Raw genomic sequence first — 17,181 nt, 5'->3', positions numbered from 1 at the left:
ACTTGACTATAATTGTTCTAATCATGCACAGGGTTTGGAAAGAATTCGCTAAAAATCATCCAGTCAAATTTGACAAGGAATTGAAGATCAAGACAGATTTTCCGGTACGCGCTTGGATGATTCGTTGCACGATTCATTAGTTTTATTATATATTCATGTAAATACCTGATAATTTCTTCTCTCTTAAAGTGTATGAGGCAGAAACCAGGCACTGTATTGTGCGCATACTATGTATGCGAGAACATTCATGGTCTGGTAGATCCTCCAAAGGGCTGGACAGATTGGGAGGAGGAAGTAAGTAAAAAAACTTGTTAATATTTGAACTCGTATTTTAATTAGTCGAAATTAATTATCCCCTTTTTCCATAGGTCGGGGAGATGCGCGATAAACTTATACCGGAGGAAAAGGTAATGGCGATTCAAGAACAATTCTCCGGATTTATTGTTGAGCAAGTCCTCGATCCAAAAGGCGAATTCTACTATAATGGAATATCTAATATTGACAATCACAGTAAATATGACAATATACGCGTATATATGTAATTAAGAACGAATATAACTATGTAAATATATATGTGTGTCTATGTATTAAATTTCTATTTATGAGTATGTATGTATGTATTAAATTTCCAAAAGGCGAATTCTACTATGTAATTAAGAACGAATATACCTATGCAAATATGATGGAGTATGTATGTATTATATATATAAGCACTCCAATAATATATATGTGTATATATATATTTATATAATATTGGTCCTAGACATTTTCATATGTAAAGGAATTCACATGTATAGATATGTGTATACATATATATATATATATATAAGTGAATTAATTTATATATGAAAACTATCTAGGACAAATATTATATAAGTAACTATATATATATATGTATATATTAGTGGAGATCATACACACTGAATTCCAATACATAAGTTTAATTGAAATGCAAAAGTATAATTGAAATAGAAAAAGAATTGAGAAAAGAAAAACATGAAAAAAAAAGAGACCTTTTGTCCCGGTTGGTAACACCAACCGGGACAAAAGGGTGCGCCAGCCACGTGGGCGCTGGCTGCACCTTTTGTCCCGGTTGGTGTTACCAACCGGGACAAAAGGTCCTCTTTTGTCCCGGTTGCCACACCCGGGACAAAAGGGCACCCCCTTTTGTCCCGGACAGGCGTTCCCGGTTGGGAAACCGGGACAACAGCGGTTTCCCAACCGAGACAAATCAACGTTTTTGTAGTAGTGTCATCTCTGATGGGAAAAGGCCGGTATGCGGATGCAATGCTCCTTATGGGCCACACTTCCTCCTCTGTTCTTGCTTCACTTTACTTTTGTTTTTATATAGAAAAAGGAGCAGCAGTATTTGATATAGCCATGCTTATCATGATGAGAAGTTCAGTAAATTTGATGTAGACATCTAATAATTTTCATTGTTCAGCTTCATCTTGGCACAAAAGTTTACAATAGATTTTGATGATGTGTAATTGATATAAAACTACACGCCAATTCAATGAATAATCCATTAAGAAAAATAATAAATCATTCGAGAAAATGATGGAATTTAAAGGACAGGATTATCTTGCCCTTCTTGTATTATTACATTCTGATCAATTTCAAATATGATTTTGCAGTTTAAAAATTCAAATAACTTCTTATCTTCAAAAAAAAGACGAATAAACTATGCATGCCAAGGTTAACCTATGCCAATTTCACTACTACAAAAACGATTTGTAGCAACGCCTCGACTCTTTTTTAGGGGCAGACTAAAATTTGACCTGCCCCTACAAATAGCGCGGAACTACTGTAGCAATAGCCCTGCCCCTGAAAATATATTTTTATGGGCGGGTCACCGTCTCACCCGCCCCTAAAAATTGGTTATTTTTAGGGGTGGTGGAGGGGTGACCCACCCCTAAAAATATCATTTGTAGGGACGGGTGAAACTACCGTCCGCCCCTAGAAATGTATCTGACTTCTAAAAATTTGAAAACCAGTGGCGCTGACCTCTATTTACTGGGCGCAGACATCTTTCTCTCTCCCTTATCTCTTCAGCCTTATCTCTCCCGCACCGCTTGCCTTCTCCACACCCCTCCCCTCCCCTTCCCAAGTCTGTAGCGCGAGGCAGGCAGCAGCCCTCGCTCCCGGCTCCTCATCCCCAGTCGGCGGCGCGAGGCGCCCCGGCGACCGGCGGCACGAGATGGCCACGGCGACCGGCGGCGCGAGGCAGCCCCTCCTCCTCTGTCCCTAGCCATGGGCGGCGCTCGCCAGATCCGGCGCGCGGGGCCGCCTCTCTCCCTCGCCAGCCCAGATCCGTGCGGGACAGCCCAGATCCGTGCGGGACAGCCCAGATCCGGTGCTCCCTCCCTCCCTCGCCATGGGTTGCGGCGCGCGGGGCCGGAGCCCTCCCTCCCGGCAGCGACGGCGCGCGGGGTCCGACCCCTCCCTCCCGGAGGCAGAGGCGCGCGGGACCCGGAGCCCTCCCTCCTGGCGACGGAGGCGCGCGGGGCCCGGAGCCCTTCCTCCGGGCGGCGGCGGCGCACGGGGGCCAGGCCCCTCACTCCCGGCGGCGGTGGCGGCGCACAGGGGCTGGGTCCCTCTCGGCGGCGGCGCGGGGTGCCCGGGCCTCTCCCTCCCAGCGGCTGCGGCGCACGGCGGGCTGCGCATGGTGGCGGCACCCATTTATTTTATTTTTTTTATTCTGTTTCTAGGGACGGGTGACCCCCCACCCGCCCCTACAAATCTTATTTATAGGAACGGGCAGAGGCGTCACCCGCCCTTAGAAATGGGTTTGTAGGGGCGGGTGAGAGGGTGACCCACCCCTGCAAATGTATTTTCATGGGCGGGTAACATACCCGCCTCTACAAACAACTATTTTTAACTGCGAAAACTCGGGGCGGTTGAGACATCCGCCCCTAAAAATGTCTTTTTACCCGCTCCTAAAAATTGTTTTTGTAGTAGTGTTTCCCTGTTAACCCAGAACACCACTCCATGATGAACATGAACTAGAGAGAGCTGTCGAACTAGGGGTGAAGGCAGACCACGGGAGCACCGGGGTTTTATGCACAAGAGGATGGGGTCACAACGAACTTTTAACAATTAGATAGAGTAATTTACTACTGATTTTTCAAAATTCGTCGGGGTCGGACCCCGGTGGCAAATTGTGGCTCCACCACTGTGTCAAGCTGATGGTCCTACAAAAGAAATTGGATACCAATGTGTAACAGAAGAAGAAATGAGGGGAAAACAGAATGGACTTCACTTTCCACACACAGTTCTTTTCTCTTTCCCGTAGTGACCCATCCAATCTTTCTAACCCTGCCGGAGTAGTTATGATGAAAATGAGGCTTGGGTAATGGGCTGGCTTAGTGCCGACCTAATTTTTCTGATTAACCCATACACTTATTTTTTTATAGTTCTAAATGTTTAATCACCAACAGTTAGAATGCATACAGTTCTGAGCTAACATATTAGACATTACATTCCGATAGTTAATTAATAGCAAATCAAATTTCATTTATACCATTCATACAATTCGAAAATGATATGTAAATATTTGCCACAAGAAAAAATTTAGTTTCCTAGGTTGTAATTTACTGGTATCTATTTTGAACAGGTATTTGGATACCATGGTGTGAGTATTAATTGACTTGTTGCTTAAGATGAATTTATTTGGTATTTCCATGTCATTTATTCAGGAAATTAATCTCAGAGTGTTATGAAATTATATTCTATAACACAGCTGCTCATTCCAAATAAATTTTTTTAATCTTTTTAATGAAAAGTACATCAGTTCAATGCCGAGTCAAGAGCACAAGATCAATGGATAGATGGATAGCATGACTTCATCTTCCCAACGTTTTGCTCTCCATAAGGTCGTCCAGAAGCAACTCATGTGCGAAGATGTATATCCTTATGCAATCCAGACACCATACAGCAGGCGGGCTAGGAGGTGGGCGCTGAAGACAGCAGTCAAAAGCTTATCCTGTTCGCAGCTTGCGCAACAGTGAGCAGCACATTGTATTTATCAAAAGAACAAGAGCAAGACAAAGTTTTTCTTTTTTTCTGAAAGACCCAAGAGAATGTTGCATGGGGTGTAAACAGATCGCCAGCCATCAGGACAGTGACAGTAGTTTCCAAGTTGACTAGAACCGCACCTATGGTTTGTAGGTCTTGTGCGCCACATTTGTCACACCACACCTCCCATTAGATTAAGTAAAAGAGTGTTGCGAGTGAAAAATACAGCGATTAATCCCAGTGGTCACTCAGTTGTCATCTTAAAGTTTCACCCTCATTTGCTACCTCAAAATATTTAAACACAACTGTTAGGTCACCAGACCTTGGATGGAACAGCTTCAAATGAATGAAATATATATATATATATATATATATATATATAATATATATATATATATACAAACAAGTCAAATTTCATCACCCAATGTGCCCTTTTGTGCGCCGTAAAAGTTCTTCCAAAGAAACTCCGAAACCGCATATGCAGCGGCTGTAATAAATTACATTTCTTCTCTATCCCGCCCAACCCCCCCAACTAGAGCTTGGGCGTGCCTAATACGAGACGTCCATGTCCATGGCCATTCGGATCACCACACCAAATAACCTGTTGGCTGAAACGGACATCGAGCCCGGCCATTGCAGAATCTCAACGTGCGCCACAAAGAGCTTTTTTGTTAGTCTGGGTGCAGGTAGGGTACTAGGGTGCCATGATGTCAAACTCCCAAGCAAGGAAGACGACGAACAGGGATAGACATAGTCGTTGAGACATCAGCGGCCTGAATAAAGGCAGGACGCGTCATGGGCGACATGGACAACGAAAGCTGTGCAGCGTCTTTGCACTCTGCAGGATGCCCATACGCCGGGCTCTGACCAAATGAACTACGCATAGCTCATTGACAATGTAGGTATGATGCACTATTTCTGAAATCATTGGCATGGGCAACTTGCATTGGGTGTGGATTGGGTTGGACCTTTGGATGAGACTTTCACCGTTGATCACGAGGGGGGACATGGCACCTGATCCTTGAGATCTTGTGGGGTGAGTACATGTCATTCAGAGATGCCTCAGAGATGCCTCCTTTTTCTTGAAATCTTGTGGGGTTGGGAGGTGCGTGCATGCCAACCGCTTTTCCTGAGATCTGGATGAGTGCTAAGAACGGAATGCAGGAAGTCAGAAGCAGCATGTGTCCCAACAATGAGAAAAAAGGGTGTTGCGATCGCGATCAGACTCTGGTAGTTGTTGAAATAAACTCTAATGCAGGACTAATGCATGTTGAAGTTATCTAAGCGAAGACTTTATCTAGAGGAATTAACTGATGCTAGTATGAAGACATGCGTGGTTGGTGAGCAGACAGGATGGTCATCCTTGTAATATCAGGAGTTCAGGGCCACAATGACTCGAGTCAACTCTCAAGAACAGAGGAAAAGAATGATAATTCCAAAGTGGAAGTATCATCCCAAATGCTCTCAAGTGCATCGCAGACTAGGCAAAAAGTAGTTAAATTCAGTATCCCACTTCATCCATAAACACACAAATCCTTCTCCAAGTGCTGCCAAACAGATAACTAGGTCTCTAGCTGGATTCAGCTCAAAAGGTAACACTAGAATGTCTCCCCCTTTTCTGCACCAATGCCAGCAACAGATTTTCCATTAGCATCAGTAGAATCTAGCTAGAGGATTTTGATTCATAGTACAGGATAACAATGCAACCTTAGAAGAATCACAATCCAAAACACGCCTTAGCATTAAGAAAGATACGAAAAATCTCTGCCCACAAACATTTTTGCAACAATTAAGAACCCAGTATCCATGAAACAGAGAATTCACACTTTTGTAAGATTGATGGTGGGTAAATGCCAGACTTAAGTCAGAAGCAAGAATTGCATGTCAAAAAGGGTTGTTATAACAATGGGAATTGCAAACAAATGTGCCTTTCGCTGAGTAGGATCCGATGCAAAAAAGAGGACACTCGCCTTAACCTGGTTTGTTAGGCCAAAGAGTGAAAGTGAGAGCACTTTTTTGTCACAATCAGTGCTAATGAAAACATAATAACAACTCCAAGAGGGTAATGGCCTCACCACAACAATATTGGAACCCTTGAGAACAAGCATGTGTTAAAGGCCTTCAAGGGATAATGGACACTCCACAACAATACTGGAACCCTTCAAAACAAGTAGGTCTTAAAGGTAAATCATTTCAGTGGCAAAGACATGATACAACTCACAGATCTACTTGATGAGCCAAGCATACATATGCATCTCATCATGACATTTAACAGTGTAATGCTGCAAGAATGTAGGATACTTGAGAAAAATTTAGAGAAAAGGCTCCACAACGTTGACAACAGTACTTAGCCATCCAGGTGCTATCGCAAACAGAGCGTGCATAGGTAATGTGGCATGCCTCTGCAGTAGCCCGATGGAGCTTTGAGTTTGTGTTAGGTAAAAGATATATTAGTTGCATTATTTGGGACAAGAGATCAAACAAGACTGCAAAGCCTGATCATTATCTGAGAGCCTAAGACAACCAGGTCTGAAAGGACTAATCATCTGGAATATAATATGCTTCAGTTACTTACACCGTAATTCAGTGTGAAAGTGTCTTTCGACATTTTGTTCTTAATTTTCCATTTTAAGCACAGAGGAAGATAGAGAACCACATTAACCAATTATTGTTAATTCGTAACTAAGAACAGATGAAGCTAGAGGCTAAAGCAAAGTTTCACACATATACAACTGCATTTCATAAGACTCTTCTAACTGAACTAAAAGAAGTGGATAAACTCCACAGAAACAAGAATGGTTGAGAAAAAGCCTCACTCGACATCTTTCAGGGACTATTTCACAGAAACATCCATGTTGAATTCCAAACACAAACCTAACTAAATTTTATCAAACTGAGAGTATAAGATCAAAAAACTCCCTAGTACCCAATGTAACCCCAATAAGAGCTGACAGCACATTTAGTCATATGCTTGGTGCTGCTGCACCTCTATCTGCATCAGCTGCTTACCTTGTATGTCCCTTTGCAGGCAATTAGGTATCATTAGCGCCCAAGTGTAAACCTAAGTACCTAACGAGTTATTCAAAATCATCTTACTTTGTAATGTAGATATCATCACATTATAAATGTTCTATACAACTACTAAAAGACAAAGTGATCATTTTGCTAACAACTCTAGTTCAGTTAATGAAATGCTGATTCCAAACATCATATACTGCAAATTATGCACAACAATAGACTTTTTTGTCCATAGGGAAGCATACATAGAATAGTAGATTTGATCACATAGAAAAAGAAGCACCAAAAGAAGGGTACACAGTTCTTAAGTATTCATTTTTATTATGTCATGACAAGCGAGCTCAGCTCAAGTACCTGTAACACAGCACTGACACTGGTAGCACTGTCTGTTAGGCTTTTCTATACGCACTCTTTCAAATGCATCGCTATTGCATAAGCCTTGCATTCGAGGGCTGTGTTAGGAGGACAGAATCCTCTATGTATCTGTTAGTAGTCTTTTTCTATACGCACTCATGTTATATATATATATATATATATATATATATATATATATATATATATATATATATATATATATATATATATTTATATATATATATATATATTTATATATATATATAGGAAAAATCCATTCTACACTCGCTTGTAGCCACTCCCACGTGTACATCTCATGATGTATGATGTATCTGACCCAACGAAGAGTATATATATGAAGTATGTGATCATACTAGACAATATATGATGGTATATACATTAGATATGTGACCATACATGAAGTATATGGACATACTTATTTTTAATATATAGTAGTAATGTATAATCATAATATATTTAAAAAACAGAGATGTTTTTGAATTTTTTCGCATATATCTATTTGAAGCATCTTAGAATTAGTATATGAACATACTCAAAGTGATAAATGAGTACGTGGACATACGCATGATGGCATATTGATGGTGAGAGTAGCTACACACGAGTGTAGAAAAACCCTATTCGCACATATATAGCTTTATTGATCGAGGTTTGAGGGAAACAAGGGCAGTATAACCCTATTCGCCCTCCAAAGAGGCTCTGAGTTTGTTGGGTTAATTTCTGCTTACCAAATCTACCCGTCTTATATACTGCCAAGGTAACCAATCCAAATCTGCTAACAATCAGCTCATGGATAACCACAAGCCCAACTAATGCTAATCCCCTCAACTAACTGAAACACTTCCCTAAGCTGATCTGGCGCCTGCTCTGGTTTGTTGCTGTGCGTCTTGCGCTGATATGTGCGGCCCACAAAAGCATCCACAACATATTCAATGCAAGTTCTATTCACAAGAGAAACTACATCTTTGAATGGGAACTATTGGGAAGATAAGACCTGACTAGATGACTATCTGATCAAACTAGGACATAGCACAAAGCCGACCTAAACCAGCATTGCAGTTTAATGTCCAAAGCAATAAAAAGCTATGCAGGTATTGCGATAAAAAGTTATGCAGGTATTGCGATTTGAGTATTATAAGTTTTAACTTTAAGCAATCACAAAATTTGTTCCCACAAGAAGCAATAAAAAGTTTGAAAAGATTCCAGGAAGACATGTATCTTTTTCCAGAAAACACATCCTAGGGTCAATCTATATGTAAAACTGTGCTTAACAATATGACAGCTATCAAGACGTTTCATGCTTTCGGAAAATTACAGACCTATATGATGGAGACGTAACAACAAAAGTAAGATGAAAAATCAAAATAGAAGCCTGTTGAACTAAGCAGAGAAGCAAAACCAAATCTTTCAGACCCTAAAGTTGCATTAGGATATTCAGTAAAGCTTCTACAGGAGATGAACTTGGTCTTCTAGGCCTAATCAAAATTAGAGAGAAATTTAAGTACGTTGAGATGAAACATACCTGAATGATAAAAAGTAATAACAGCTAATACACACAAAAGAAGGGAATTTAGGATATTTAATGATACAATTAAACATTGAAACAAAATGAGATACAAACATACAATGCATAAAAGACCAAATTAAAATTAGGTAGCAACATTGCTTGAGTTAAATGGCACAGATTTTCAATGTTGATTGTTGATTGTTGATTGTCTCAGTTCTCACAGAAATTCAATGACAGCATAAGATGAAGTAGGATAGCTAACTTGTGGTAGTTTCAAACCACTGAATGTCCTAAATAATAAATACTTGCCTCCAATTAAAAAACAAATGCATATCATCAGGCTTGCTTATCTAAGTTTTATATGAATGGTATTCTACATAAAAGAACAGGAATTTCACAAGAGAATGTAACCAACCCAAAAGAAGGCTACAAAACATGCCTTCTTTAATGTTTTATGCGCATAAAAGAAAAATGGGTGGCCAGTACACCAGCACCATAAGCTAATGCCATGCTACTTAAAGCTTCGATCATAACAGAAATGACGTAGATAATTCAAAGTTTTCTTATGTAGATAATTCAAAGTTCCAAAGAATCGATTAGAATCTATTCACTCAACACTTGATCATTGAAATTATAATTCACTAGGCAGCCTTTACAAATTGCATCAATAGACAAGCCAAAATACAGATTTCAAATTACCAACCGCATGGGAGTATGATAGAAGGTATCAATAAATGCACTGAACATATCTACTTAAGAAATAAAGCATAATATGTCGAAAGAAACATATCATCAACGAAACATATGCTAGTACTAAGCACTGCAAGTCCAATAATAATACAAAGTAGCACATTGCATTGCAAGATAAATAAAAATTCTGCAAAATTAGTCATATAGCAATATACTGTAATAAAAATGCCAATATTGGAAAGCAACAGACGTACCACTGAGGCAGTAAGTATCAATAAAAGGTTACTGCAACCTTCGAGTTACAATACTTTGAAAGCGTTCTAAAATTCTTTCAGCATCAAGTTCTTTAGATATGTCTTCCTCAATGTAGTAAATGGCAAAATCACTCAACCAATCAATAGGTATCTCATTGCACAGTTCAGTAGGGATAATGTTAACAGCTGAAGAAATCCTTTCAACTGATGCCGTCACAACTGGTAAGAGTAATGCTAACTTAATGAGGCGATATACCAATGGAAAATTCAAATGCTGCTTGGTTTCAACCATCTTTGCAGCCAAACTTGCAATATCATGACAGGAAGTAAATTCAACATGTCTTCTCACATAGCAAATATAGGCTTCAAGTTGATCATTTATAATTGCACAATCAGCCTCAGAGAAATCTTCAGAATAAATATCTGCAAGTTGAGAAATTTTCTCCACATCAAACTGGGAGAAGTTCTTCCTTGGATCAAGACAGAAAAAACGCAATAACAAATCCATAGAACCATCATTGAAACGATGACCCATCTCTGTTATAATGGAGTCAATAGCAGCACAGAAAATCTGAACACGATAATAGTGGAGCTGAGAAACAGTCATGCCATCCAGCCGTGAATGGCCCATACTTGGTATGTGTTCATCCATATTTGGCACTAGAATTCCATTTGCAGCACAAAAACTTTTGACATCTTCAAACAAGGCCTCCCAACCATTGTCTCTCAAGGTTTGCAACCGTTCATTCATATCCACAAGCAACCCCACAGCCTGAATAATATCTTGATCTTTCCTTTGTAAAACAAGTGAAAGTTCATTCATAGTGGCAAACAATTTTAACATCATCTTTAAGATAAAGACAAATTCAAAGCTTTCCATTGTTTCTATTGAAAATGATGCTCGGGAATCTCGGCAGCCATGTTCATCCACAATCATTAGCACCTCAAGCACTGTGTCCCACATTGTGTCAATACGGTTCAAGGTTGTCTGATGTGAGACCCATTTAGTCTCTCCTGGCACTTTTTGACGCTTGTCTCCTTTGGAGACTTCACCAACGTCCAACTTATCCAAAATTCCTTGGCAATGTTATACAGTCGTCTAGTCGAACCTAGTCGCCATGGCACCGATAAGGCGACTAGTCGCGACTAGTCGTCGATCAGGTCGATTAGTCGACCCTAGTCGGTCCTAGTCGTCGCTATAGTCGTCCTATATATCCCACGACATATATGTACATGTATATGTACTTATATACTATATAGCAAGCAGGAACACCACAATGATAGTCAGTTTGGTGACACTTACTTGTGAGATTTGATGTTTGAACTGTCCAGAACTCCATATTCTTGTCCCACACTCCATATCCTTGCTGTTCTGCTGCTGAAACTGTAATTACAAAGAAAAAAACTGAAGTCAGTAGCTGAAATTAAATGTGTAACAGCATTACAGCAAGTGAGCAAGTAATTCAAAATTTAAAAAGAACACAACTAAACCAGGGCAGCAGGCAACCAGCAAAGCATACATATTACATAGACAATTAGACAGCTAAATAGGTTCAGTGTTCAGACATTCAGTACATAAATAGGTTCAAATGATAAGTTGATAATAAGCTGAACACTTCAGCTGAACAACACATCAGCACACAACAATTCAACAAAGCAGCAAACTTCAAAAGAAGACAACCCAGCCATGCATCTAATCAAGCAATGCTTCATTCAATAGAAATTCTTGTTCTCCATCAGGTGGTCCTCCGGAATCTTCACCATCCTCCATTGTATATTCTGAATCTGATACACCATGCTGGTCACCTGGTGCATCTACCTCCATCATCTCCTGATCACTGTCATTCAGTTCAGCAATATCCTGAGTAGCATTTGCCCTCCTTGGACGCTTCTTCCTAGCATAAGTGTGGCTAACAGCAGCAGCAGAACGAGCAGCAGCCGCCCTTTTCAGGCCACGGCCCTGGAGACCTTCAGTTGCACCAATAGCTTCATCCATCTGCCCCCAAGTCAGCACGTTGCCATCCCCATCTGCTGCTGCTCCTGTGTGAACTGGATCAGAATTTACATCAACCCATTCACTCTCCCAATTAAATTCTTCAAGAATCAGAGGGTTGGATTTCTTTGCTTTGGAGCCAAGTTCTCTAATTTTTTGAAATCTATTTGACATCTTCCGATTGTAGCTAACATACACCAGCTTGCTCAACCTTTTGTGCTCTAATCTGTTCCTCTTTTTGGTATGGACCTGAACAAATAGACAATGCAAAATCAGATTAGTGTCCAAGGAATATAGCCACCAAACTCCAATTGGTTTGTACTAGTACAGTGGTAGTTACATGAGAAAATGTGCTCCAATTACGTTCACATCCAGAAGCAGAACAACAAAGGCTCACAATTCTTTTTGCTAAACTTTGGAGCTCATATGCTAGGCCACCATATGATCCCCACCACAAAACTGCAAGGCAAATACAATTTAAGGTAAGGAGCTACAAAGCAGATCAAGAGGCAGGGATTGAAGGGAAGGAACTTACTAGGATTCTTGTTATCTCTCTCTCTTATTGCCATTGGCTTTGAGAAGCAATCACCTTCAGACCTCTCATAATCATCAGCTTGCTTACTAATCTTGCACTGTTCATCATCATCCGACACCATCTTCCAAAAAACATCATTGAACATGAACCTTAGCCTTGTAGCTTGCCTCCTGTCCTTATCCCTTATGGCAAAGAACTTGCCTGGATTCAAGAATAGGGCTGCACCATACAACTTTTGCTCCATTTGGTTTTCCCACCTCCTGTCATAGCAGTCCATTACTTGTTTAAGTAAAGTGTTATTGGCTTCCAAGTCCTCCTTGATTGTGCTCTTTGCCACTTCCATTGCTGCCATAATCTCAGGGGCTGCTGGTGTCTCATCTCCATCTGCTATCCTTAGAGCAATGAGAAGGGGCTGTGAAGCTTTTAGGCAATTTTGCACTTTTGTCCAAAATGGTGCTGAAAGGACAATTCTCTCACATTGCTGTCCTTCAGCAGATTTGGACCAGGCGCTGCTACTCTATTGGGGACTAACAAACAAAGCCTTCAAACCTTTTCTCTTTTGAAACATACTTGCCAAAGTGAGATATGATGTAGCAAAGCGAGTCACAGCAGGTCTGACAAGATCTCCATCTATTTTCTTTCTCATAAACTCAAGAAGCCTTCCATGCTTGTACAGAAATCTAGACAATTTCTTTGCCATATTGATAGTTGTGTTGAATTCCTTTATCTGCCCAATGTCATGCATCATCAAATTCAAGCAATGTGCTGCACAAGGTGTCCAAAACAAATGAGGGATCCTCTCCATTAGAATCCTTCCCGCTGCCTTGAAATTGGCTCCATTGTCTGTGACTATCTGCACAACATATTCCTTTCCAACCTTATCAATTTGCTTTTCCAATAAATCTGCTAACATTTGTGCATCGGCTACTTCACTTGAAGCGTCCACTGAGCCTAGGAAGAAGGTCCCTGCTGGGCTGTTGGCAAGAAAGTTGATGAGATGACGCCGGCTTGTGTCAGTCCAACCATCGGACATGATCGTGCAACCATATTCCTTCCAAGCCTCCTCATGCTTCTTCCTCAATTCCATTGTTCGCTGCACAGCCCTTTCAAGCAGCTCCTCCCTAATTTCACGAAATGTTGGTGCACGATACCCAGGACCATATTGCCCAATGGACTCAACCATAATCTCAAAGCTTCTTGAATTGATGACATTGAAAGCTATGGCATTCTCATAAAAGAAATCAGCGACATGATCATCAACAATTTCTTTGGCCTCCTTAGATTTCTTTGTGCAGTGCTCAAGAGTAGGTTGTGAAGTACCATATTTATGCCTTTTTGCTACTACTTCCTCTGGTGTATCGCAAAGCATTGAACTTATTGACTTGGAGTACTTTTGTGTTTGTGGTTTTACTAGACCAGAAACCATAAAAGAAGTGATTGCAGCTTGAGAAACTTTCAGCTTTGCTGCCTTTGCTTGCTTAAGCCTTGTCCCAGAACTTGGTACTGCTACTTGGTCAACAGCTTCACCCTCCTCTGCACCTTGTTCTTGTTCTTGTTCACCTTCACCTTCACCTTCACCTTCATCCACTTGCACAATCACACTTCTTGCATTCTTTTTCAGGTAAATGCTCATCTCTTTGGAGATCAACTCTGGTGCTTTTGGACATTTTATTGTATCACCATAGCCCCCAGCAAGGTGCTGCTTGAACCTTTTGATTCCAGCAGGAACAACCTTCTTGCAGAATATGCATTGCACCATCTCCTTCAGAGGATCTGGCCAGAACCCATATTTCCATCCAGGGTCTCTAGATTTTGCTTTCCTCTTAGGATCTTTAGCCATCTCCGCAAGATTTGGTGGCAGTTCAGCTATGGCCTTCTCTACTATGGATTGACCATCTGGAGCAGCTGAGGAGGCAGTTTCAGCAGCGGAGGAACCTGTGGCACCTGCTTCATTGGCCACGGCTTCATTCTGTGGCGGCGGCGGCGGCATTATCACTTGCACCTGCCTTTGCCGCTGTGCATCAAAATCTGCAGAGCAATGAGCCAAGCAGAGCAAGAGCAATGAGCCAAGAGCATAGCACGAGCAATGAGCCAAGAGCAGAGCAAGAGCAAAGCAGAGCCAAGAGCAAAGCAAGAGCAAGAGCAACGAGCCAAGAGCCAAGAGCAGAGCAAGAGCAAGAGCAACTTACCATCGGAGGAGGAGCTCATCTTCAGACGCCGGCGTGCGGCGGCCAGGCGACGTGACGCAGGCGGTCAGGTGGCCTCCTTGTCGTGGGCGAGCTGGGTGTCAACGGCCTCGCACTCGACGTCCCAGATGGTGCAGGTGGTGTCAATGGAGGAGGTGCCGATGCGGCGCAGGTCGGCGTCGTTCCAGTCGAAGGAGGTGAGCGGGCCGCAGTAGTCGCTGTTGCGGTTGCCGTTGAGCTCGCAGCGGAGCCCGATGCCCGGCTGCGGGGCGCCGTTGCAGCGGACGGAGCCGGAGTTGTTGGCGGAGGTGGCGTCGCCGTCAGCGTCGTCGGCGGAGGGGATGCGCCAGATGCGGAGGTGGTCGAGCTGGCGGTCGCGTGACCCGGGCGGCGTGAAATAGGTGGTCGGGCAGCGGCGTGATGCGAGCGGCGGCGGCGGCACGACGCAGGCGACCGCGGCGGCGTGACGCAGGCGGCGGTGGCGGCTCGACTGGAGCGCTCGAGCGGAGGATTATGTGGTGCTTGCGTGGTGCAAGTTATATAGTTAACCTAACCCTAATGGCTAATGGGCCTAATTGAGCCCAGTACAGGCGGCGGGCTGGAGTGCTGGTCTGCTGGACATCTTTTGGTTTTGGCCTGATCGTCCAAGTAGCTAGTCGGACGACTAATCGCGATTAGGCGACGATTAGTCGGACGATCAGACATCTGATTGACAAAAGCTAGTCGTTTCACTTATCGAAGCCAGCTGAGCGATAAGGTCGACTAATCGCGACTAATCGCGATTAGCCGGACGACTGTATAACATGGTTCCTTGGCGACACTTTTCAGCATCCTACGTCATGCAAGGTGCATTCGTGGCATTCACAATTATCGGCACATTGTAGAAGAAATAAGAAATTGCTAACGAAGAACTTGAGACAGAAACAAGAATCTGTTCCAGCTGGCAAGCAAAGCAATGGACATAGGAAGCATATGGATATTCATCCCGTATCTGTCTCTGCACGTTATTAAACTCTCCTCTCATGTTTGATTGTCCATGATAGCCCTGCCCTCGTATCCTGGAAATGGATAAACCATGCCGAGCAAGAAAACCAACCAAATTCCCCTTGATTGTGGTTGGTGTAGTATCTTTGACCCTCTCAAGACCGAGAAATCTTTCTATGACCTTCCCTCGCATATCCACAAATCCGGATGACAGAAATTATACTGAGTTCAAATAGCACATAGCAACAGAATAGCATATAGAAAAAGCTATAAATGTAAAGGTAAAAGCAGCAACTAACCTCAAAATTATGCCCATATGCTCTTTGCTTGTAATGTCATGAGTATCATCGATAAGTAAGGAGAAACGACTATCTCCAATGTCTTCCAGAATCACCTGGATGACCTCTTCTGCACAGGCTTTTACAAGGTCCTTCTGAAACCCTCGAGAAGCCAATTCACTGCGACGATCAGGATCCATCTCATCAAACGCACGCCTCACCTTCTCATCGAAGCCTTTGTACCAATCTACCATCTCCAGAAAATGACCCTTGTCCCATGTGTAAGATGGATCGAGGTGATAAAAGGGTATACCTTGCCTTAAGAGATATCTTGCACAGTCCAAAGAAGTACGCAAACAGACTCCAAAAGGGTTTCCACTCTCCGAACAATCAGAAGCGAGTGCAGGCGACACACTTCGCCTTTGACTGTTAAAACCTTTGTGGTGATGCCTTGCCCTATTGATGGCGCCCGTTGTTGCACCAACTTCGTCCCCAATTCCTGGGGTAAACTTTATCCGAGGTTCTGGAATAATGCCCCCAACACTTTCACGATTCCTTTTGGGCACAGGCTGGTAGTACCGCTTCATTTCCGAAAACTAATCTGGGAGCATTAATAATTCAGAATCCGCCTAAGATTCAATCATAAGACAGTAAAACTACGCCACAAAACATATACTAGTTTTAATCTAAAAAATGACAATTCCCAGTGGTGAAGAGTAGAGAACTCACAGGCAATGTGCTGGCAACGGAGCCGGATTCCCGGTGCTGCCAACACGCCGCTGCTCGCCGCAGCGATTACCGGAGCCCGGAACCGCGCCTTCCGGAGCTGGATCGACCGATGCTCTGCGCCACGGTATGGGGTGGCCGCCGCGACGGCTGATCGGCTGGAATAGCCTAGCCGGAGGCCGGAGCAATCCCCGCCCCGCCCCCGCCAGCGCCCGGTCGGTCGCGGAAAATGCCGCTGCCGACTAGGGTTTTCCCGCTCAAAGTCGCGAAACCAGAGTGGCCGCGCCCAAAGTGGAGTGGAGACGACAATCTTATTCACGGCCACCACTCACCAGATGAGCCTGCTAAACAGAATTCGGGCCTCTTGTGCTAGTATATAGATTTGTATTTTTTTTCTTATGGGACTTGCTGATTGTTTGTCCTCAACGTTCAAGCCTCAAAACGATCGTTGAGTTCCTTAAAAAGGATTATAGACGGGTATAAATAAATTACTGGTAATCATGTCTCGAACTGAAGAACGCATGGTGAATCAAAAAATCTTGTGACTGAAGATGAGAATTTACCTTTGCAAAATGTGGCCATGAATTATTTTTGTCCACGTATTGTTAGAAACATTAAAAG

The 17,181-nt window shown here is 42.6% G+C and overlaps 2 protein-coding genes across 11 annotated transcripts; both read right to left on the bottom strand.

The window, feature by feature from the left end:
• Positions 1 to 1,310: 1,310 nt before the first annotated feature.
• Positions 1,311 to 16,896, bottom strand: LOC120655624. Of its 10 annotated transcripts, XR_005667635.1 has the most exons (8): positions 16,564 to 16,894; positions 15,856 to 16,435; positions 14,576 to 15,759; positions 11,162 to 11,242; positions 9,859 to 10,281; positions 6,093 to 6,176; positions 5,725 to 5,993; positions 5,359 to 5,635 (listed from the first exon to the last, which is right to left on the bottom strand). XR_005667635.1 is itself a non-coding variant. In XM_039933535.1 (5 exons), the coding sequence occupies exons 3-5, from the start codon at positions 12,736 to 12,738 to the stop codon at positions 11,552 to 11,554; spliced, it is 1,020 nt and encodes a 339-aa protein (XP_039789469.1). In that variant the 5' UTR covers positions 12,739 to 14,414; positions 14,576 to 16,435; positions 16,564 to 16,892; the 3' UTR covers positions 11,313 to 11,551. The 10 variants fall into 10 exon arrangements, 2 of the variants coding, with proteins under 2 accessions (XP_039789470.1, XP_039789469.1); XR_005667634.1 differs by having other exon boundaries at positions 5,359 to 5,993; XR_005667636.1 differs by lacking the exons at positions 5,359 to 5,635; positions 5,725 to 5,993; positions 6,093 to 6,176; positions 9,859 to 10,281 and adding exons at positions 1,311 to 1,324; positions 10,553 to 10,554.
• On the bottom strand, positions 9,887 to 10,681 carry LOC120653445. Its single transcript, XM_039931196.1, has one exon. The coding sequence runs from the start codon at positions 10,679 to 10,681 to the stop codon at positions 9,887 to 9,889; it is 795 nt and encodes a 264-aa protein (XP_039787130.1).
• Positions 16,897 to 17,181: the final 285 nt, after the last annotated feature.

The sequence above is a fragment of the Panicum virgatum genome, chromosome 1N, assembly GCF_016808335.1.
Source record: "Panicum virgatum strain AP13 chromosome 1N, P.virgatum_v5, whole genome shotgun sequence".
NCBI classification, from domain to species: Eukaryota; Viridiplantae; Streptophyta; class Magnoliopsida; order Poales; family Poaceae; genus Panicum; species Panicum virgatum.
Note: the sequence above shows the minus strand (reverse complement) of the source record. Positions and strands in the feature narration are given on the sequence as shown.